The sequence below is a fragment of the Typopeltis vanoorti genome, chromosome 3 (genome assembly GCF_054136105.1).
Source record: "Typopeltis vanoorti isolate ZY-2024b chromosome 3, IOZ_Tvanoo_1.0, whole genome shotgun sequence".
NCBI classification, from domain to species: Eukaryota; Metazoa; Arthropoda; class Arachnida; order Uropygi; family Thelyphonidae; genus Typopeltis; species Typopeltis vanoorti.
Genome location: NC_143551.1, coordinates 14,139,260 through 14,163,136, shown reverse-complemented (window position 1 = coordinate 14,163,136; position 23,877 = coordinate 14,139,260). Strand labels below are relative to the sequence as shown.

General features: G+C 34.9%; 1 protein-coding gene across 1 annotated transcript in view; it reads right to left on the bottom strand.

The window, feature by feature from the left end:
• The window catches only part of LOC150107934 (protein GPR107-like), a 262,788-nt gene that overhangs the window by 150,800 nt on the left and 88,111 nt on the right, over positions 1-23,877 (bottom strand). The window contains exons 6-7 of the mRNA XM_090415460.1: positions 21,484-21,716; positions 12,685-12,789 (exon numbers count right to left, since the gene is read on the bottom strand). Coding sequence (XP_090271586.1) covers positions 12,685-12,789; positions 21,484-21,716 — 338 coding nt within the window. The remainder of the gene's footprint in view (positions 1-12,684; positions 12,790-21,483; positions 21,717-23,877) is intronic.

The window sequence follows — 23,877 nt, the reverse complement described above, 5'->3', positions numbered from 1 at the left end:
GAATCTTTCCCAAGCAACTTCTCAGGGCAATTGAATGGTAGTTATTTGGGGATTGTGGAACCTTCTCTGGATTAGGAAAGGCAATAATAATTGCCTTTTGTCAGGTAACTGGAAATATATTCTCACAGAAAATTCTGTTATAAAGGTGTTGCACAGTTGATCCATGGATGATGGACAGATGTTTTATCATCTCATAATGGATATTATCTGGTCAATCAGTGGTTGGATGGCATTTAACCAAAGCAGCTTTCCTTTGGTGAATGGAAAGCTGCTTTGGTTGAATTCTTCAGTGCCATTTGAAGAAAATATTTGTTGTTTTTCTGTTTTGCTCAAAGAACTTGAGGAATAAAGGATAAGCAGATATTGTTGATGTATTAGAAGAAGTCTCCCTGAGTGTCAGCAATTACTGTTAGATGAGCAAACTGTGCAGTACATTCACTGAATTCAGGGATAGAAAGCTTCTTCATCTCATAGTCAACAAAAGACTGTAAAGTAGATATTAGGAAATATTCCTTACAGAAATCTTTCACTAAGTGTCAATCAAGAGCCTAACCCTTGATTGACACTTTCTTTCAGCTCTGCACATGAAGGATACAGAGTTGGTAGGAGGTATATAATTTTCCATATTTTTTCCCAGACTTGTTTACTGTTGGTTGCACTTCTTACAGAAGATGTGTATACAGGATCCAGGATTTCTTTTGACTCTGGTGTGAGATGTGACTTGCTGAAGTATGTTTGAAAGCATGAGGTTTGCAGTTGTTGTGGGGTATCTTCAAAAAATACTCCGAGCTTTCTTCTGAGCTTCTTTTAAAAGGCTGCTGTGCAATCATTATTCATCCATTCTTTCTTCTTCTTCTCTTCCATCCTCAAGACAGGTTGAATCCCTCATGAATAAGAGCCATCTGCCCTTCTCTGTCCAAACCAAGCTCTTTCATATGACAACAGCTTTGAAAGTAAATTGCAGTTATAAGGGCTTTATGTCATGTTGACTTTAGTCTTCTGATAGGTCTTGTACTCTCCACAGTGATCCCAAACACCAAGTGAGGAAGTCAGTCCAGTTCAATTTGCATAATGTTGCCAAAACAATGGAGTTGATGCTTTTTAACTGTGTTAAGAATGGTTGAATTAGAAATGTTCAAATTTTGCAGTACTTGTGCATTAGACTTTTGTTCTGCTAAATGAGTTATTTTCCCGATTTCATTTCAAAAGCCAAGTTTCCTCTCTGCTTCTTTTTTTAAGGACCAAGTTTCTGCCCCCACAGAGAGCTGTTGGTGGTATTATACTTTTGTATAATTTTATTTCTAGAGTTGTAGGAATTTTGTTTTTTTAAGTTTCTTCATCATTCACTATGCTAAAAAGAGTGTTTATTGTTGCTATGTCATTTAAATTTGAAAATCAAGTATGCTCCTAGGTAATTCAAATCATTAACTTGTTATATGATTTCCTGATTAAGTGCTATCTATATATCTTCCATGTAATCCAATTTTCATTATCTTAAGTTTTATTTTAATTTATAGACATATTATAATTTCTGCAGGTTTCATGTAATTTTGCCAACTGGTATTGGAGATTTGATTTATTCTCTGTTATAATTACTGCATCATCTGCTTGTGTGATATGATATGCATGATTAGTCTACCATTGACTTTTACTCCTATTGTTGAGGACAATGCTTCTTTAATAAGTTCTTGGTTTTAACAAAATATGAAAACCAACTAGAAGTTTTAGGAATTGCAGCTTGTGTAATACATTGTCACATGATTCACTTCATCTGATGGAAGCGAATGACTGTCACAGAATCAAATTCTGCTAACATTGAGAAAGTGGGACAGTCAGGGTGCTCAAGTTTCCATTGTGACATCTTTGACAGAGTGCAGAAACCTGGATATCACAGGAAAGCGATTCATTCCCAAATAAGTCTGAATCAGTTTCCCACTTAAAGACTGGGAAAAGGGAGGGTGAACAGATAGCTAATCTATTCATCCTCAATGTATAAATATATAAACCAAATAAGCCAAATGAAAAAATTTCCATCAACTATCTCTAATCCAGAGAATTTTAATAAGGTGTTAACACCTTCTGGAAACTGGAATATGATGATATGACTTCTGCATTACTTCCACCTTAGTATCACCACCTCTGGATCTGGTTCCCACCGATGAGACCTCAATAAAGGTCGAAACTGGGCTGGGTAGTGACCCTTCCCTTAATGTATAGCATTATACATGTCAGCGAGATGTGCTTTGCATTATGGGATACTAAAGCAAGTGATCAGAACTTATACCACCTTTACCACGAGGTGCTCCAGTCCTGAAAATACTTCAGGCACAAACATTGCTTGCTTACACTTGGATAAAGGATTAAACCAAATATATAGGAGGAAAATTGTAGATAGGAAGTTAGTAATGATGTAAATTTTTCATGTAGTACTATCATATCCTGTACACCTTGAGGGTACATGGCAGGAATTTGATTATGATGACGAAATATATAATTGGTAGCATAGACAAGTGAAAAAACTTCCATCAACTATCTCTAATCCAGAGAATTTTAATAATAAGGTGTTGACACCTTCTGGTAACTGATATATGGTGATACGACTTCTGCATTACTTCCACCTTAGTATCACCACCTCTAGGTCTGGCTCCCACCAACGAGACCTCAATAAAGGTCGAAACCGGTCTGAGTAGTGACCCTTCCCTTAATGCACAGCATTATACATATCCGCAAGGAGATGTGCTTTGCATTATGGGATACTAAAGCAAGTGATCAGAACTTATACCACATTTACCATGAGTTGTCGCAGTCCAGAAAATACTTCAGGTGCAACCTTTGTTTGCTTATACTTGGATAAAGGATTAAACCAAATATATAATTGGTAGCATAGCCAAGTGAAAAACTTCCATTCATATAACATAGTTTGAATGGGATAACATAAAATGCTACAGAAAGATCCTATTTCAATATTAAGAATCAAAATTAGTATTTTAAACATGTTTAAATGATTGTCAAAACCACCGTAGTTCAGTCAGTATAGACCCTGGTAAGAAAGACATTGGTTTGATTCCCATCAGTGACATCAGGAACCTTTATCTGGTCTCTTTCGAAGAAAGGTGAATTAGTTGGTCTCATACAGAGGTAGTGGGTTTTTTCACCCAGAAACTCTGGTTTTTCATCCCCCAAAATAGGCAAACCGGCCCTGTGAACACACACATGGATTACAGACATGAATACTGTCCTTAGGGGATGCAGCAAGGAGTAATGAACCGGCATTATTAAATTCATTGTGAACCAGTCATTAGTGGACTGCACCCATGCTAAAGGGATGAATGAGATTAATCAATCAAATGTTTGTCATAATGGTGTTTCACATAGAGCAATAGTTCCATTAGTACTTCATATGTAATTTTTTCTACTTTTCAAGACAATAATCTTCAAAAACTCTAGATATCTCTTTATTCGCAGTATAACAGAAACAACAAAATGAGAATCACTTGGAATTCACTTAAATCTGAAATTTCAATTAAATCACTACCATTGACTTTTTAAGACTTGATTTCATCAGCAGAGTAGAGCCTCCGTCGCTCAGTCGGAATAGACGAAATCCTTTGGTCGGAAAGACCTGAGTTCGATTCCCATCAATGACATAAGGAATTTATCTGGTCTCTTTTGACTAAAGGCGAGTTAGCTAGTCTCATATAGAGGTAGAAGGTTTATTCACCTGGAAACTCCAATTTTTCATCCCTCAGAACAGGCAAACCAGCAAGTGAACACACATGGATTTCTGGTTAAAAAATACATACATAATCCCTTGAACTCTAGGATGGTTGAGGGGTGCTTAAGGGTCAAAGCTGTATAACTGAGAGGAGACCGCCACATAGCCTTTAAAGGAATGCAGAGAACCGACCAGGGCTTCTGACCTAATGTCCAATCCTCACCTTCTTGGGGTGCACCCTGTTGGGTATCTACTTGGATACTGAATGAATGAGGATGGGCTGGCAATTTGGGATTTGGTCGACCAAACTGTATTCTTATTGGTTAAACCAAAATAAAAATGATGGTACAACATGACAAAATTTCATTCAGGCTGGGGCATCGCCCGGTTAAACAAGGCCCCCGTTGTTTTCGCCAGGGAACCAGGGCGAACAGCAAAAAGTCAGCTACTGGAACAAATCTGAAAACAAACCCCAACTAAACATCACCAGAGTTAAAGATTGGTACTATCAACATAAGAAGCCTGAATGGCAAAGAAATGGAGCTAGCTGAGGAATTAGACAAGTACCAGATCGACATAATAGGGATGACAAACAAAAAAGACAAAAACTGGTGAGATCTTTCTGAGCAATAAATACAAAATGTTATATTCACGCAATGACAATCAAGAGAAAGGAGTAGCCATAGTATTCAACACAAAATACAAGGCTAATCTTCTTGAATGGCAGTGGGTCTCAAGTAGAGTAATGTGGGCAAATATGAGAATGGGGAACTGGACAATGAGACTTATTTCTGCCTATGGTCCCACAGAAGGTGCTACTAAGGTAGAAGTTGAGGAATTTTTTGAGGCTTTAGAAAAGCAACTGACACAATGAAAAAGGAAAAGTTGGTCCTTGTTGGGGATCTAAATAGCAGAGTAGGAAATTATTGTGAGACATACAAAAATATTTTGGGAAAATTTGGAGAAAAGAGCAAAGCTAATAATAATGGCAAATACCTGTTTGATTTCTGCTCGGGACATGGACTGGTTATTACAAACACCATGTTCCAACATAAAAATGTGCACAAATTGACATGGAGAGAAGAAGCTAGGAATAAGAAAAGTCTCATTGACTATGTTATTGTTGATAGTGATGTTTTCCCCCTGGTGCAGGACACCACTGTGTACAGAGGATTTGAAATTGGAAGTGATCACTATTTAGTATTGAGCAGGATAAAATTGAATTTCATATTGAAAAGAATAACATGTAAGAAAGTTTTAAAGCGAATAAAAGTTGAGCAACTCTCAGATGTGAACTGCAGATTAAAATACACAAAGATTATTGAAGAAAAAATGAAAGAGTTTGAGAACAGGAATCAAACCTTGGAGATACAATGGCAAACTCTGAAGAAAACATTGATGGATTCTGCCAAAGAGGCATGTGGTGAGGTTGTCTGCAAGGATAAAAAAAATCAGAACTCCATGGTGGACACAGGAAGTTAAAGAGGCAGTGAAGGAAAAGAAGAAAGCATATCAAAAGTTCCTGTCAAATAAGTCAGCTTGTGCTCTTAGAGAATACAGAGACAAATGCAAGAATGCTAAACACTGTGTAAAACTAGCTAAACAAAAGTCATGGGAGGACTTTGGCAAAAATATAGAAAATAAATATCAAGAAGGTGGCAAAATATTCTGGAGGTTGTTGAAGAAGCTTAGGAATGGAGAAAAGAGTACTGTAAAAGGAATCAGAGATGATAAATGTGACATGAAAACAGGAGAAAAAGATATCCTTCAAGTATGGAGTAATTACTTTGAAAAAATGCTAAATGAAACAAGCAGTGATGACAGCACAGTGGTAAAAAACACTGACCAGGCATGCAGTCAGGAATACATATCCATACTTGAAGTAGAAAGAGCCATCAAAGGCTTGAAATGTGGAAAGGCAGCAGGAGTACATGATATTTGACTAGAAATGCTGAAGTATGGTGGTATAAGAGTCTTACAGTGGCTGCACTGCATAGTTCAGAAAACCTGGACAGAGGGACAAATTCCCGATGATTGGAGTAGAGCTCTCATAGTACCCATATATAAAAAGGGAAAGAAAACTGAATGTGAGAATTACAGAGGTATTTCCCTACTGAGTGTACCTGGCAAGATCTATGCAAGTATACTTGAGAAACGGTTGAGAAGAATTATGGAAGAAAAGCTTGGTGAAGAACAAGCTGGATTCAGGCCAAACAGAGGCTGTTAGGATCAGATCTTTACTTTACGACAAATAGTCGAGAAAGATGAGAATATAACAAAGATCTGTATTTAAGTTTTGTCGATTTGGAAAAGACATATGATAAGGTGCCAAGAAAGAAGCTATTCAATACGCTGCAGTTATATGGTGTCAATGGGGCATTATATCAGGCAGTACTTAGTCTTTATTTGAGTTGTAAGTCAGCAGTTAGAATTGAAGGAAGTACAGGAAGATGGTTTAATTTTAAATCTGGTGTGAGACAAGGATGCACATTATCCCTTTTGTTATTATCTATATGGATCACATTATGAAGGAAAGTGGTATTAAAAATTATATCAAAATTGGAGATGTTAATGTCAGTTCTTTACTTTATGCTGATGATGTTATACTTCTAAATAAATCTGCTACAAGTCTGCAAGATTCTCTGATTAAATTGAATAGCTGTTGTAATAGATATGGTATGAAGGTCAGCAATAAAAAGACAAAGACAATGAAAATAGGTAGAATCATTGAAAATGTCAACTGTATTGTGAATGGAGAACCTGTGGAACAAGTAAAACATTTCAGCTATTTAGGCACGATTTTTAATGAAGATGGTAAATTAAATATAGAAATAGACAACAGAATCAGCAAAGCTGGTATGGTGGGAAGTCAATTGAATAAATTCATATGGAATAAGAGAGAAATTAGTCGGAACACTAAATTAGCTGTATACAAGACAGTGTTCAAACCAGTTTTAACTTATGGATCTGAGAGCTTGGTCAGAAGTAAAACACTTGACCAAAGACTAGAGACCGCAGATATGAGTCCTGAGAAAGATTATAGGCGTGAACAGATGGCATCAATGGCAATATCATATTAAAAACGAGGATATTAGGAAAGAACTTGACATTGTCAGCATCCAGGAATGCGTTAGCAGAGCTAATCTCAGGTGGTATGGTCACTTAAACAGAATGGGCAAAGAAAGATTAGCAAAACAAGTGTTCTCTACCAGGTTGGTAGGAGAAAAGACCCAGAGGAAGACCAAGATATATGTGGATTGATATAGTAAAAAGTGCCTTAGAAGATAGAAATATAAGATCTGATAATGTTGGAGTCTTGACAGGTAACAGACTGATTTGGAGGAAAACTGTAGATGGGAAGTTAGTAATTATGTAATTTTTTTCATGTAGTACTATCATATCCTGTACACCCCTTGAGGGTACATGGCAGGAATTTGATGATGCTGATAATCTTCAAAAACTCTAAATATCTCTTTATTCGCAGTATAACAGAAACAACAAAATGAGAATCACTTGGAATTCACTTAAATCTGAAATTTCAATTAAATCACTACCATTGACTTTTTAAGACTTGATTTCATCAGTAGAGTAGAGCCTCCGTAGCTCAGTCGGAATAAACGAAACCCTTTGGTTGGAAAGACCTGGGTTCAATTCCCATCAATGACATGAGGAACCTTTATCTGGTCTCTTTTGACTAAAGGCGAGTTAGCTGGTCTCGTACAGAGGCAGAAGGTTTATTCACCTGGAAACTCCAATTTTTCATCCCTCAGAACAGGCAAACCAGCATGTGAACACACATGGATTTCTGGTTAAAAAATACATACGTAATCCCTAAATAGGAGAGTTCAACCAAACCTAAGGGATGGTTGAGGAAAGGGCCCCACACAAAAATGATAAGATCAGTACTTTGAAGGAACTTTATTAGGTCTATTCCAGACATCTAGATCAGGCAATTTAATCTACCTTAAAATATGGTTGTGTCGAACTCAATGACACAATGAGTAAGCATTACAAGGATTTCAGGATGATGTACTATTTATCTTACTATACATCAGTGATATACAATTATTTCTTACTATACATCAGGGATATATAATTATTTCTAAGTCAAAGAACCATTTCCAAAATTAGTACTTTCGCATATAGCAAGCTCCTTCTAGAGTATGACCTATAAAAACATAAATATGTATAGAAGTTTATTTTGTTTATAAGATAGTCTTGGAATTCATTATAAGGTTTAATAGAATAAAAGGAGCACAAATATATAACTAAACATATGTTTAATCAAGTCTATATAATTGACAGTCTCAGAATATTTAAAACTTTGCTAAGATAGCAAAGAAAAATACCTCAGTGTTTAGTCTAAACATACTTGTAAACATTAAACAAGTCTTTTTTAAATAATGAAACCTGTGGTGCGTTCATAATTAGAAGAAACACACATATAAACCACAGTGAAAATTATTTAATTGTAAATATTTCATCCTAAGTATCTTAGGACATCATCGGTACAGTATTTAAACAAAAATTAGGAATAATATACAGTTAGGGCGCATAATTACAATAGAATCTCATGAAAACGTGCATAACGTGCTAAAGTAGTACAGCAACAAACAACGTTAATTATTTAACACAGTTTTGTATGATAATTTCCCATACTTTAGGAATAGTAAGAACGTCGTTGCGGTTTAGGTTTGGTCTGTGTAGTAGGGCTTCAGAACTTTCTTTGTATAAACGTTCATGTTTAAATAAAGATCTATGTAAAAGTTTAGCCTTTTCCCAATGGATCCTATGGTTTGGATTTTCAATTCCGTGTTGAGAGAGGCCAGATTTCTGAGGTTTAAGAAGACGAATGTGGTCTTGATGTTCTGAGATGCGTTTCTGAACAGACCTACCTGTCTGTCCAAAGTAAGATAATTTGCATGAGCATGGAATCTCATAAACACCAGGTAACATCAAGGGTGAGAATTTGTCCTTAGGAGAAGGTAATAAGTTGTAAATTTGGATGATAGGTTTGTAAGTAGTGGCAAAATTGTATTTCTTCATAATTTTAGAAAGACGTTCTGAGATGCCTTTAACGTAAGGTATGGGAATCCTATGCACTTCTTCCTGTCTGGTTTGATGTATGCAGAAGTGACTGATGATTTTTTAAGTTGTTTTGGGATTATATCCATTTAGGATGGCTATTTTTGATAACTTCTAATTCCTGGTTTAAAGATTCTTCAGAGGAGCAGAATTTGTGCGCTCTGGAAACTAGTGATTTAATAATGCCAGATTTCTGAGATGGATGATGAGCAGAAGAATTGTGAATGTAGCGACCTGAGAATGTAGGCTTGCGAAAGACGGAAGTGGCGATGGAACCATCTTCTTTTCTTTTGATGTGTAAATCCAAAAAAGAGATACCCTGTGGAGATTCTTTTTCTAACGTAAAGTTGATGCGATGATGAAGAAGGTTAATTTTATCTAGAAACAGTTGTAATTCAGGTTTGGGATGATTCCATACTGCAAATACGTCATCGACATATCTTAGCCAAATTTTTGGTTTGGGTTCAAAAGTGAATATTTTTCCCTCAAGGTGTTCTAGAAACAAATTTGCTAGGTTTGGTGATAAAGGAGATCCCATTGCTGTTCCTTCCTCTTGCTTGTAAATTTGACCTTTCCAGGTGAAGTAACCTGATGCATAACAAACTTGAACAATTCAACTATATCAGACGGAAATTTTTGAGTAAGTAATTCTATTGTTTCTTTATGGGGAATGTTAGTGAAGAGGGAGACAATGTCGAAGCTGATTAACAAGTCAGTTTTTGATAGTTGAATGTCTTTAATTTTTGTGTGAAACTCAGTAGAATTTTTGATTGAAGAGACTGAGTGGCCTATGTGAGGGCAGAGAAGGTTAGATAAGAATCTTGATAACTTGTACGTTGGACAGCCGATACAGTCTACGACAGGTCTAAGTGGAACATTAGTTTTGTGTAGCTTAGGTAAGCCATAAATTCTAGGAGGTCTTGCATGGTATGTCTTAAGTTTTTTGATTGTTTCTTCATCTAAGGAGGAAGTTTCATTAAGCAGCTTATTTAATTTTCTGAGTTGACGATTTGTAGGATCAAAATCCAATTTGGAGTAAGTATTACGATCTCGAAGAAGTAAATTAATTTTTCGGTCATATGAATTGGTATCAAGAACCACAGTGGTATTTCCTTTATCAGCTCTAGTAATGATTAAATTTTTGTTACGTTTTAAGGAAATAATAGCTTTCAATTCCGACGGTGGGATATTTAATTCTGAAGGTTTGGCATTGTAGATCACTTTAGCTACTTTGAAACAAAGTTCGTTGGCTTCAATACTGGAGAGATGCTTGATGTTTCTTTCTATATTATGTATAATAGTCTAAATATGGGAAACACTTTGGTGAAATCGCAAATTTATGGCCTCTTGCTAGAACATTTAATTCATCTTTTGTTAGTTGACGGTTAGATAAATTGACTACCCATTTTTCCATTGGTAATTTATTAGTGATCTTTTTTGATCGATTTAATAGATTAAGGTATTTAATATGTAGAGCACTATTGCTTTTATCAAAAGCTTTTTTTCCCGAATTCTTTGAGACAGTTATAATTAATTGTAGCAATTCTTGATTTAACGTATTTGACAAATCTGTTTCTAGTTCTGTAATATTTAAAATATTTGTTGCTAGTTCATGCTTAGACACTCGTAACTGATTGAGTAGTAAGGAATGACTTGCTTTTTGATAGATTTTATGGGCGCCTGGAGATTTGATGGTTTCTTTCAGCTTAGCAAAGGTTGGAATAAGATTATCACGTCTGCACTTTTTTAAAAAAGATATTCTCGCTTGTAGCTTACCCTGTTTTAGTTGCAGTTTTCCTAGTAAGTTTGTCTTCTGCGCTGTCATTTCCCCGTGAAGAAATAAAACTTTTTTAAATAACGAAACCTGTGGTGCATTCATAATTAGAAGAAACACACGTATAAACCACAGTGAAAATTATTTAATTGTAAATATTTCATCCTAAGTATCTTAGGACATTCTACTGAGTTTCACACAAAAATTAAAGACGTTCAACTATCAAAAACTGACTTGTTAATCAGCTTCGACATTGTCTTCCTCTTCACTAACATTCCCCATAAAGAAACAATAGAATTACTTACTCAAAAATTTCCGTCTGATATAGTTGAATTGTTCAAGTTTGTTATTGCACAGGTTACTTCACCTGGAAAGGTCAAATTTACAAGCAAGAGGAAGGAACAGCAATGGGATCTCCTTTATCACCAAACCTAGCAAATTTGTTTCTAGAACACCTTGAGGAAAAAATATTCACTTTTGATCCCAAACCAAAAATTTGGCTAAGATATGTCGATGACGTATTTGCAGTATGGAATCATCCCGAAATTGAATTACAACTGCTTCTAGATAAAATTAACCTTCTTCATCATCGCATCAACTTTACGTTAGAAAAAGAATCTCCACGGGGTATCTCTTTTTTGGATTTACACATCAAAAGAAAAGAAGATGGTTCCATCGCCACTTCCGTCTTTCGCAAGCCTACAATCTCAGGTCGCTACATTCACAATTCTTCTGCTCATCATCCATCTCAGAAATCTGGCATTATTAAATCACTAGTTTCCAGAGCACACAAATTCTGCTCCTCTGAAGAATCTTTAAACCAGGAATTAGAAGTTGCCATCCTAAATGGATATAATCCCAAAACAACTCAAAAAATCATCAGTCACTTCTGCATACATCAAACCAGACAGGAAGAAGTGCATAGGATTCCCATACCTTACGTTAAAGGCATCTCAGAACGTCTTTCTAAAATTATGAAGAAATACAATTTTGCCACTACTTACAAACCTATCATCCAAATTTACAACTTATTACCTTCTCCTAAGGACAAATTCTCACCCTTGATGTTACCTGGTGTTTATGAGATTCCATGCTCATGCAAATTATCTTACTTTGGACAGACAGGTAGGTCTGTTCAGAAACGCATCTCAGAACATCAAGACCACATTCGTCTTCTTAAACCACAGAAATCTGGCCTCTCTCAACACAGAATTGAAAATCCAAACCATAGGATCCATTGGGAAAAGGCTAAACTTTTACATAGATCTTTATTTAAACATGAACATTTATACAAAGAAAGTTCTGAAGCCCTACTACACAGACCAAACCTAAACCACAACGACATTCTTACTATTCCTAAAGTATGGGAAATTATCATACAAAACTGTGTTAAATAATTAACGTGTTGTACTACTTTAGCACGTTATGCACGTTTTCATGAGATTCTATTGTAATTATGCGCCCTAACTGTATGTTATTCCTAATTTTTGTTTAAATACTGTACTGATGATGTCCTAAGATACTTAGGATGAAATATTTACAATTAAATAATTTTCACTTTGGTTTATACGTGTGTTTCTTCTAATTATTAAACAAGTGTAAACATTAACTATATGTTTAGACTTGGTATAGCTATGATGTCCAAGACTCATTGGGGAAGACATAGGCTAACCATTATTCAGACAATACCAATTGTACTTCTCCTTAAGCTCAATCACTATCAGTGCACTAAGAACTGCCTCTGGCAATCCTTCTCACTCACTCATTTCAAGAAAAGGAAATGCTACCACTTCAGTGCAAGACTACCTGAAAATTCCAAATTTTCTATCACAGATGGAATTTAACTTTTTTTCTTAGAGAAGTAATGAATGGGTTAAAAATAATAATAATAATTCCTACAAAACAGTCTGCTTTAGAGAAAAAGTAGCAAGAAAATTCATGTATGAAAATTATTCACATGATGATTACAGTAATACTAGCAATAACTTCTGAAAAGCAAAAATGCAAAATGGTTATCTCATAATAAATAATCAAATTATCAAAATTATTTTCTAATATGCACAGATTATCAGATTCAAATTAATCTTAGTATTATAAAGTTGTTCCTTACCGAAAGATTTACCATAGTAGGCGAGAATTTTCCATAGTTTTCACAGTTATGAAAATAGAGATTATAAAGACCTTCAAACATTTTATCTTCTACCAATACACTGAACTAAAAATAAAAGAAGAAAAAAGGTAATGAAATTAGTATTTTGTGTTAATTCTAAGATGGCATTCTATTTTTTTTCTTTTAATTATGATGAAAAATCTGATGCTTACTGTGCAAAGCTTTTCATATGTATCCATGATATACATAAATATATATATTCAACTAAATGAGAAGGAAAATTGTGAAGGTAATTTTTCATGATATGCAACATATCAGAAAAGTCCTGATATGTATATAAATCCTCAATTTGTCAAGATAACAGTATAGTCAGAAAATTTATTTTGGTATCAAAGAATTTCTAACTGCATCAATCAGATCTGAATTTCCAGATTTAGTCAAATACAAATCTTTGATATATGCCCATGATTCAAAGGGCTGCATTTGCCTTAAAGAAAAAAAACTGAACCTTCTAATCCCTATTTGGACCAGCCTGCTCTTCTCATTATTTAAAATTTTGGTTTAAACCAATAAGAATACGATTAAGCAAAATCTGAAATTGCTAACCCATCCTTGTTTGTTCTGTATCAAGGCAGATATCTCAATGGGATAGGTCACAAGAGGGTGAGGATTGGATATTGATGAAACCCAGTAACTATGTTGGTGTTAGTAATAACTAGTCCATGTCCTGAGCAGAAATCTAGTAGGTACTTACCGTTATTAGTAGCTTTCTCTTTTCTCAAAACATTCTTATATGTCTGTTAATCATTTCCTACTCTGTGTTTAGATCTCCAACAAGAACCAACTTTTCCTTTTTTGTTATGTCAAATGCCCCTTCCCTGCTTCGAAAAATTCCTTCAATTCTTCTTTAGTAGAACCTGCGTGATCATAAGCACAAATAAGTCTCATTACTGACTTCCCCATTATAACATTAGCCTGCAAAGCACTACTTGATACTTCCTGCCATTTAAGAAGATAATACTCATATTTAGTGTTTAATATTATACCTGCTCCCTCTTTCCCATGATTGTTATTTCCTGAATATAATATCTTGTATATGTCTGTTAATCATTTCCTACTCTGTGTTCAGATCTTTAACAAGGACAAAGGTCCGACAGGGATGTCACCTCTCAGCAACTCTTTTTAATATTTACCTAACTGAAATAATAATAAAATGGAATAAAAATTTCCGGGGTGCTTAAGGGTCCAAGCTGCATAACTGACAGGAGACCTCCACATAGCCTTTACCTTTAAAGGAATGCGGCGAACCGACCATCCCTTCTGAATTAATGTCCAATCCTCACCTTCTCGTGGATATCTACCTGGATACTGAACGAACGAGGATGGGCTGGCAATTTGGGATTTAGCCGACCAAATTGTAATTCTTATTGGCTTAAATCAATATACAAAATGATGGTACAACATGATAAAATTTCATGACAGCAAGGGCATAAACCAGTTAAACAAGGCTCCCCCCATTGTTTTTGCCAGAGAACCAGGCCAAACAGCGAAAAGTTAGCTACTGGAACAAATCTGAAAGCACACCCCAACGCAACATCACCAGAGTTAAAGATCAGTACTATCAACATAAGAAGCCTGAATGGCAAAGAAATGGAGCTATCTGAGGAATTAGATAAGTACCAGATCGACATAATAAGGGTGACTGAAACAAAAAAAAAAAAAAAGACAAAAACTGGTGAGATCTTTCTGAGCAATAAATACAAAATGTTATATTCAGGCAATGACAATCAATGAAAAGAATGAGTAGCCATAGTATTCAACAAAAATACACAACTAATCTTCTTGAATGGCAGGCAGTTTCAAGTAGATTGATGTGGGCAAATATCAGAATGGGGAATTGGACAATGAGACTTATTTGTGCCTAAGGTCCCACAGAAGGTTCTAATAAGGCAGAAATGGAGGAATTCTTTCAGGCTTTAGAAAAGCAACTGACACAATGAAAAAGGAAAAGTTGGTCCTTGTTGGGGATCTAAATAGAGTAGGAAATGATTGTGAGACATACAAAAATATTTTGGAAAAATTTGGAGAAAACAGCAAAGCTAATAATAATGGTAAATACCTGTTGGATTTCTGCTCAGGACATGGACTGGTTATTACTAACACCATATTCCAACATAAAAATGTGCACAAATTCACATGGAGAGAAGAGGCAAGGAATAAGAAAAAAGTCTCATTGACTATGTTATTGTTGATAGTGATGTTTTCCCACTGGTGCAGGACACCAGAGTGTACGGAGGATTTGAAATTGGAAGTGATCACCATTTAGTATTGAGCAGGATAAAATTGAATTTCATATTGAAAAGAATAACATGCAAGAAAGTTTTAAAGCGAATAAAAGTTGAGCAGCTCTCAGATGTGAACTGTAGACTAAAATACACAAAGATTATTGGAAAAAAAAATGAAAGAGTTTGAGAATAGGAACCAAACCTTGGAGATTAGGTGGCAAGGCCTTGAAGAAAACCCCGATTGATTCAGCTGGAGAGGCATGTGGTGAGGTTGTCTGCAAGGATAGAAAAATAAGAACTCCATGGTGGACACAGGAAGTTAAAGAGACAGTGAAGGAAAAGAAGAAAGCATATCAAAAGTTCCTGGCAAGTAAGTCAGCTTGTGCTCTTAGAGAATACAGAGACAAATTGGAGGAAAACTGTCAAATGGGAGTTAGTAATTATGCAAATTATATATGTAGTGCTATATCCTGTATAACTCTGATTGTATATGTAGTAGGAATTTTGTGATGATGATGGTGTTCTTGAGTTTCTCTCCTACAATTTTTCTTAGCCTCTTCTCAGGTATATTTACAAGGAACCTCTTTAGGGAAATTTCTATGAAATTTATAGATGGATATTATTATGAGTAATAATCCAATCAAGTGGAATTTGACTTTATGACCAGGCCTTTTAAATCATTCAACTTAACTACAAAAAACTTTTACACTTCCTTTTTCAGAATTTCTGGTCGAACATTATCTACTCCAGCTGCCTTTTCTGATAGCTCTTTCAAGTATTGATATGCAAACCTGAATGCGTATTTCTTGCATATTTTCTACCACAGTTCTGTCACTGCTTATCTCATTTGATAATCTTTCCAAGTAATTGCTCTAGACATTTACACTATCTTCAATTTTTATAACACCTTTATCATCTCATTTATTTTACAGTACTATCCTAGTTATCATTTATATTCTTGGTTATTCAAAAGTCTTATCATGGTTTTTGTTTTAGCCACTTTTACACAAAACCATCTTATATTTTCCCTCCATATGCTCTCCTCTTGTGCAAGATTTTTTTCAGAATTGGCCAATGTGTTTGCATGAGCTGATTCTTGTTTTTCAAAGTTTAATTTTTATTTTCCACCTCAAGTATTTGTATATCTTAGTTTACAGTTCACCTCTGAATGCTGCATGACTGGTTCTTTTGAAACTTTTCTTACATATATATGAGGATGTGCTGAAAAGTTGTGATAATCACCATGAGATAATTGACGTCTTCTTATATATCCTAAAAGAAAAGAACAAATTATTACAATTTGATGAAACATGGAGGTTAAAGAGTTTTAAGATATGTTCTTTCTTGTGGTTATATCAGTTGCTTTAGTATTTTTGTTCTAGATGTTTATCAGAACTTTCCAGTTCCCCCCCCCCTGTATTTTTTTTTAGTATAATATTCATTTCTGCTCAAAACTGTATGGTTATTCTTATTTCTTGTGTCTTCACTCCACATGAATTTGTGAATATCTTTAATGCTGGAACATGGTGTTAGTAATGAAATGTCCTGAACAGAAAGCAATAAAAAATTGCTATTGTTATTAGCTTTGCAGTTTTCTCCTCCACTTCTCTCTTAGAACATTCTGTGGCACTATACACACAAATGTCCTGTTTCCAATCCTCTATTTTGAAATGTGTTCGCATCACCTACTTCAAATTGCTGCTATCGAAGACGTTTATACTGACAAGTATTAAATACTATATCTACTTGTATGCCTGTTCACTGTTGCTGGAATATAACGTCTTAGTATTTTAGTAGAATCTCACCTGTTTTAGTCTTCATTTCATTAACATCAATTATACAGACATGGTACTTCTCTAACAGTCTCAGGGAAAACTAAGATGCTATATCCATGTGATTAAAGAGTATAATGACATATGGATGTGAACCGTTATTAACAGCCAGAGGAAACAAGTAGAAGTTGTGGAAATTGATTACTTCACACTAAGCATGAAAGCCACCAATATATGGATCTGAGGAATACATATATTCAAACAGAGATGGAAGTTGAACAACCTGTTACAGAGAGGAGAGCAGCATGCACTTTGAAATAGTACCTTCCTGAAATGGTATCTTTAAAATGAAATGCCACCATTCTTCTCTTTTCATGATGGCATGATCTCTGTCATCAACTGGTAGCAAAACAGTCAAATCCATAACTGACACTGATTAAATCTGACACACGTTTACCTCGAGTTCCATCTTTAATATAATATATTGTATGAGAAAGTCGTCTTACAACAGCTCAAACTCTCCATTCTTATGATATTTCGTTGCTACTCAATTGATGTTCAGATAATTGAGATCAATTAAAATGATTGTTCATTTACTATCCATCAGGATAATTTGGTGATTTCTTTCTTCATCATCCTCAGAAACTGTACAGTCAGGTCTGCAGAAACAGCCCATCACATATTTCATCCTGTTAGTCTCCACTTCACACCAGATAGCCTCAAACACACTGCTACATAAAATATTCTTATGCTCCTCTGCCTTTCCTGAAAATACTATACTCTTTATACTTGATTCAAGTTACTATATCTGACTGTGAGAGCAAGGTTTCACAAATGCCAAGAACCTTAGGCCCAATGTATTCACCAAAAGCAACAACCTCAACCCCTTTGTTCCTGATGCCTGGCATCTGTGTATAGACATAAGTTACTTCTGGGCTTTTTTTGTACATTTACATCTTCAGTATGCTTGGCTCGGTTGGGCAAATTTCTCATTTCCACACAAAATCAAAAAGTCTGAACTCAGAGTATACAGATCCACTCCATGCCAGATTTATGTCATTATCATGTTTGCATGCCTTAATTGAACATGCACACAATTCTCACAGATCCTACATTGATGATTTAGTTTCCCTGACTCTCTGAATTAGATCTCATCCCAATATATAATTTTTCCAGGTTCCTGGTAACAAATCCCTCTTATTCAAGCTTTTAGCATCATAAAAAAACTCACTCCATACATCCAAAAACACACATCAATTTCTATGACACAGCCTGTGCATCAAATCATTTGCTCTCATAGCCCTCCCTTCTTAACTCAGAATTATCATACCTCAATAATAAACTAACAATTTTCATGATTATATAGAGAAACCTGTGGAGAATTCATGACTAAGTTCAACACATGCAAACCACAGTAGTATATTTTATAATAAATTTTTTATTACATAAATATTTCGTCATAGGTATCTTAGGACATCATCAGTACAGTAAAGCAATTCTAGGAATGACAAAAGAAAGAGCGCGTATGTACAAAGGAATCCAAACTGCATGCAACGGCACGTTGCAGTCCAAACTTAAATTAAAATGAACTATATTACTTAAATAAAATTAAAATTAATTACAGTTAAGTTATTATTTTACACAATTTTGTATGACAATTTCCCATACTTTAGGGATGGCAAGAACATCATTGTGGTTTAGATTTGGTCTGTGGAGTAGGGCTTCAGCACTTTCTTTATATAAACGTTCATATTTATATGAAGATCTGTGTAGAAGTTTTGTCTTTTTCCAATGGATCTTGTGGTTTGGGTTTTCAACTCCGTGTTGAGCAAGGCCTGATTTATGCGGTTTGATGAGGCGGATATGGTCTTGATGTTCCGAAATGCGTTTAAAAACTGATCTGCCTGTCTGTCCAAAATAAGAGAGTTTACAGGAGCATGGAACCTCATATACACCAGGTAGTAGCATAGGTGAAAGTTTGTCTTTAGGCGAGGGTAACAAGTTTTGGATCTGGTTGACGGGTTTGTAGGTGGCATTTCTTCATAATTTTCGAGAGCTGTTCAGAGATGCCTTTGATATAAGGTATATGAATCCTATGAGGTTGTTCTTGTCTAGGTTGAAGTGCAGAGAAATTGCTGATGATTTTTTGAGTTGTTTTGAGATCGCAACCATTTAGAGTGGCTGTATTTTTGATTATTTCCAATTCTTGTTTTACAGAATCCTCAGAGGAGCATAATCTGTGAGCTCTGGTAGCCAATGATTTAATGATGCCAAATATTTGAGTGGGATAATAAGCTGAATATTGTCAATGTAGCAGCCTGAAAATGTCGGTTTGTGATAGACAGAAGTGAAGATAGAACCATCTTCTTTTCTTTGGATGTGTAAATCCAGAAAGGGGATGCCTTGTGGGGATTCTCTTTCTAATATAAATCTGATGCGTGGATGAAAAAGGTTGATTTTTTCTAAAAATTGAAGTAGCTCTTGTTCGGAATGACTCCAGACTGCGAAGATATCATCGACATATCGAAGCCAAAGTTTTAGTTTGGGTTTGAATGCAAGGATTTTTTCTTCTAGATGTTCTATAAACAGATCTGCCAAATTGGGTGACGTGGGAGACCCCATTGCTGTTCCTTCCTCTTGGTTGTAGATTTTTCCTTTCCATGTGAAGTTACCAGAAGTGATAACAAATTTGAACAGTTCAACAATGTTCGACGGAAATTTTTGATTTAATAGGTCTACAGTTTCTTTATGGGGGATGTTGGTGAAGAGAGAGACGATGTCGAAACTAATTAGCATGTCTGTTGTCAGCAGTTTAATGTCTTTTATTTTGGAGTGAAAATCTGTGGAGTTTTTATTGAAGATTTTGAATGGCCTATGTGGGGACAGAGCAGGTTTGATAAAAATTTTTATAACTTGTCAGTCGGGCTGCTAATTGAATCAACGACAGATCTGGGTGGGACGTTGTTTTTGTGAAGCTTGGGTAAACCGTATATTCTCGGAGGTCTAGCATGGTATGTTTTGAGTTTTTGAAGTTTCTTCATCTAACGACGTTGTTTCATCAAGTAGCTTGTTCAGTTTCTTCAGCTGTCTTTTTGTTGGATCATAGTCCAGTTTTGCATAAGTATTTCGGTCTTGGAGTAAAAGATTCATTTTTTGGTCATATGAAACAGTATCAAGAACCACTGTAGTATTTCCTTTGTCGGCTCTGGTGATGATTATGTTTTTATTATTTTTTTAAGGAGGTAAGAGCTTTCAATTCTGATGGTGGAATGTTTAAAACTGAAGGTTTGGCATCAAAAATTATTTTTGCTATTTCAAAACGAGGTTTGTTGGATTCAATAATGGGGAGGTGCTTGATGTTTCTTTCAATGTTGTGTATGAAATCTAGATATGGGAGAATGGCAAACTTATAGACTCTTGCTAGAACATTTAATTCATCTTCTGTTAGATAAGTTTACCACCCATTATTCGGTCGCGAATTTATTGATATTTTTCTTAGATCGATTTAACAGGTTCGAGTATTTTTTCTGTAGGCTAATATTGCTTTTATTAAAAGCTTTGATCCCCGAGTTTTTTGAGACACTAATAATCACTTGTAGCAATTCTTGATTTAGTGTGTTTGACAAATCTGCTTCTAGTTCTAATCGAACCTAGACAAGAACAACCCCATAGGATTCCATACCTTATATCAAAGGCATCTCTGAACGGCTCTCGAAAATTATGAAGAAATACAATCTTGTTGCCACCTACAAACCCATCAACCAGATCCAAAACTTGTTACCCTCACCTAAAGACAAACTTTCACCTATGCTACTACCTGGTGTATATGAGGTTCCATGCTCCTGTAAACTCTCTTATTTTGGACAGACAGGCAGATCAGTTTTTTAAACGCATTTCGGAACATCAAGACCATATCCGCCTCATCAAACCGCATAAATCAGGCCTTGCTCAACACGGAGTTGAAAACCCAAACCACAAGATCCATTGGAAAAAGACAAAACTTCTACACAGATCTTCATATAAATATGAACGTTTATATAAAGAAAGTGCTGAAGCCCTACTCCACAGACCAAATCTAAACCACAATGATGTTCTTGCCATCCCTAAAGTATGGGAAATTATCATACAGAATTGTGTAAAATAACTTAACGTAATTAATTTTAATTTTATTTAAGTAATTAAGTTCATTTAGTTCAGGCCGCAACGTGTCACTGCACGTAATTTGGATTCCTTTGTACGTATGTGCCCTTTCTTTTGTCATTCCTAGTATTGCCTTACTGTACTGATGATGTCCTAGGACGAAATATTTACGTAATAAAAAATCCTACTACTGTGGTTCACGTCTGTTAAACTTAGTTAACAATTTTCACTCTCTCTTCTTTCTTGCTTCTGCCAGCAATCCTTTCATATCGTCTCTCATACTCTATTAGTACTTGTACACTTTGCTCCCAGTTGCCAATGACAAACTTAAGCCATTTATAAGAGATGCAGAACAAATATCAAAATTCCTTTATTCACCATGATGATTAAATTTCTGATATGTATCCTCAGGAGGCCTACAGGATATTATGATAGTAGATGAGAAGTTTACATTAATTTCTAAACTTTCTAACTTATATTAAAAATTCTATACACTGTAAATAGAAGTGATACTGAAGTTTGTTATAATAAATGCAAAACGTCATTGGGATGGAAATGCACAAAATCAAAACATAAATTTTAAACAATATTTCAAATATTACCTGTAAACTATATGCAGATTCTTCACCTGACTTTTTGTCAATGGGTATATCTATAGAAGGGCAACTCATTTCTGTTAGTTCTGTAGTAGTTTCTTTTTCATCTGGCTTTGTTTCTGCTTTACTATTTTCTTCTGTATTGCTCAGTTTTTCATTGTTTATTTCACTCTTTTCTTTATTTTCATCCTTTTTATTCTGACTATCTTTTTGATCAGTTTTCTTTGAGGATGATGGTTCTAGTTACAGAATAAAAAGTTAAATTTTAAAAAATATATACTAGAACATTAGTTTTTAAAAAAATAATAAAAAATTAAAACTTAAGCCATTTATAAGAGATGTAGAACAAATATCTAAAATCCTTTATTCACCATCATGATCAAATTCCTGATATGTATCCTCAGGAGGCCTACAGGATATTATGATAGTATATGAGAAGTTTACATAATTACTAACTTCCTAAAGATGATTTTGCTCCAAATTACTCCATTACTGTCAGAACTCCAATATTGTAAGATCTTATATTTCAAACTACTTTTCTAAGGCAGTGGTTCTCAAACTTTTGCCAATAGGCCATATTTCACCATCAAAGGTAAACTTTTGTATGCTACTTCTTAAGTGCACAATTGTGAAATAGCTGAAATAATTATTTGCCTCTGATTTTGCTTATTATTGGGGAAGCCCTCTCCAACCTTCACAATGAGAAGGGAAGTTTGGGTCTCTTTCTCCCATGGTGACCCAAGTCCATCTTGGAAGAGTGCATATGATTATATGTATGGATTCATATGAATGAATGACAGACATCACAAAAATCCATGATTAAAGTGGAATTCAAACCTGCAGCCCTTTGGCTGGAGAGTGGGCACCCTAACCACTCAACCAGGCTCACAGATAGAATAATATACACACGCTTAATTTTAAAAAAGCTTGAACTTGAATAAGCAATTAAGCATTTAATTGCTTATTCAAGTTCAAGCTTTTAAGGAATTAGGTTCTTAAAAAAAATAAATAAATTCATGGACAAAATATATTAAATATAGTAATGTGAAGAATGGTACTGCTTCTTTGCATACAACAGTAAACACATCAGGTTCCAAGCTAAAGTTTTAGTCTCATAACTGGCTCCATGTTTAGCCATTCCTCCCCTCCCCCAGACAAAAAAAGTATTGAAAACCCAACTTTGTAGTCGTTCAGGAGAAAGGCAGTAAGTACTTTCATTGGTATGTCAGTGAGTCCAGAATATTCTGACTATATGTAGAGCCAAAACTCTATCAAACTTCTCTTCCTGAAGAAGTTCTTCGGTGACATGTCTGAAGTTAGTTCTAAAAGGTTATCTCTTTTAATGAAAGCTTATCCTTGATATTTTTTTTATTATATTTCATTCATGTTCAAGGATTCCTTATCTACTGAAATCCTCTCACTGCTTCTGGAAAAACAATGTTTTTAAATTGCTTGCATGTTCTGTTTGAAGTCTGAATAATCAGATTAGAAATTTTTCAATCAAATGTAAACATGAAATCATTCAGAGCTGCGACAAAATCTTAACTGATGAAGCATTTCTGGTATAGCTACATTGTTGTATAAATCACTCTTACTTCATCAGGAACATTACAGACAGCAACATCTTTTCCTTGCAATGCACGGTTCAAATCACTCAAGATGCTGAAAATATCAGATATGCTACTCGATTTAGGAGAAATCTTCTGATGAGTCTTCTGACTTTATGGAGATACCCATTATAATAATAATAAATCATGCATATGATCTGAGAGCTTAAATACTTTCATTCTCATCTCATATTCAAAGAAATGGATATGAAATTATTCCACAGGATAGCCACTGAACTTTAGAACACAATTTTAAAAATTGACATGTACTTGCAGCCCATTATTAAAAATAAGGACATTCAAAGGGCATTCCTTTGTATGAAAGCAGGAAAAAATTGTAGTTTACAATTTTTACTGCTTCATTAACAACTAGCATATTCTGTCTGGCATATACAGCTAGGTCTCAATTAATGCGAGTTTGAATAATGTGATATTCAATTTAGTATGAATTATACAATGAAACTAGATCGCGTTTAATGTGAACAAAAATTAAGTTAATGTGAGGTTAGCGCATGCAAAGTTCAGGTTACCAAGGTACCATTAGGATTTTAGATGCTGATACTTCAGACCTTAGACTTTATGACACATTAGTTTTCATTTTATTATTTTTAAGTTCCCTTAACAAAATAGGCAAAAGGAAGATTCCTTCAGATAAAAACACTAAGTGCAAAGAAGAAGTGCCTCATTATTACATTAGGGCAAAAATTTGGTGTGTTGAATGATATATGAATGTGTACATACCAACTGTAAAATAGGATAAGATGCTAGATTGCCTGAATTCTATGGTACAGAA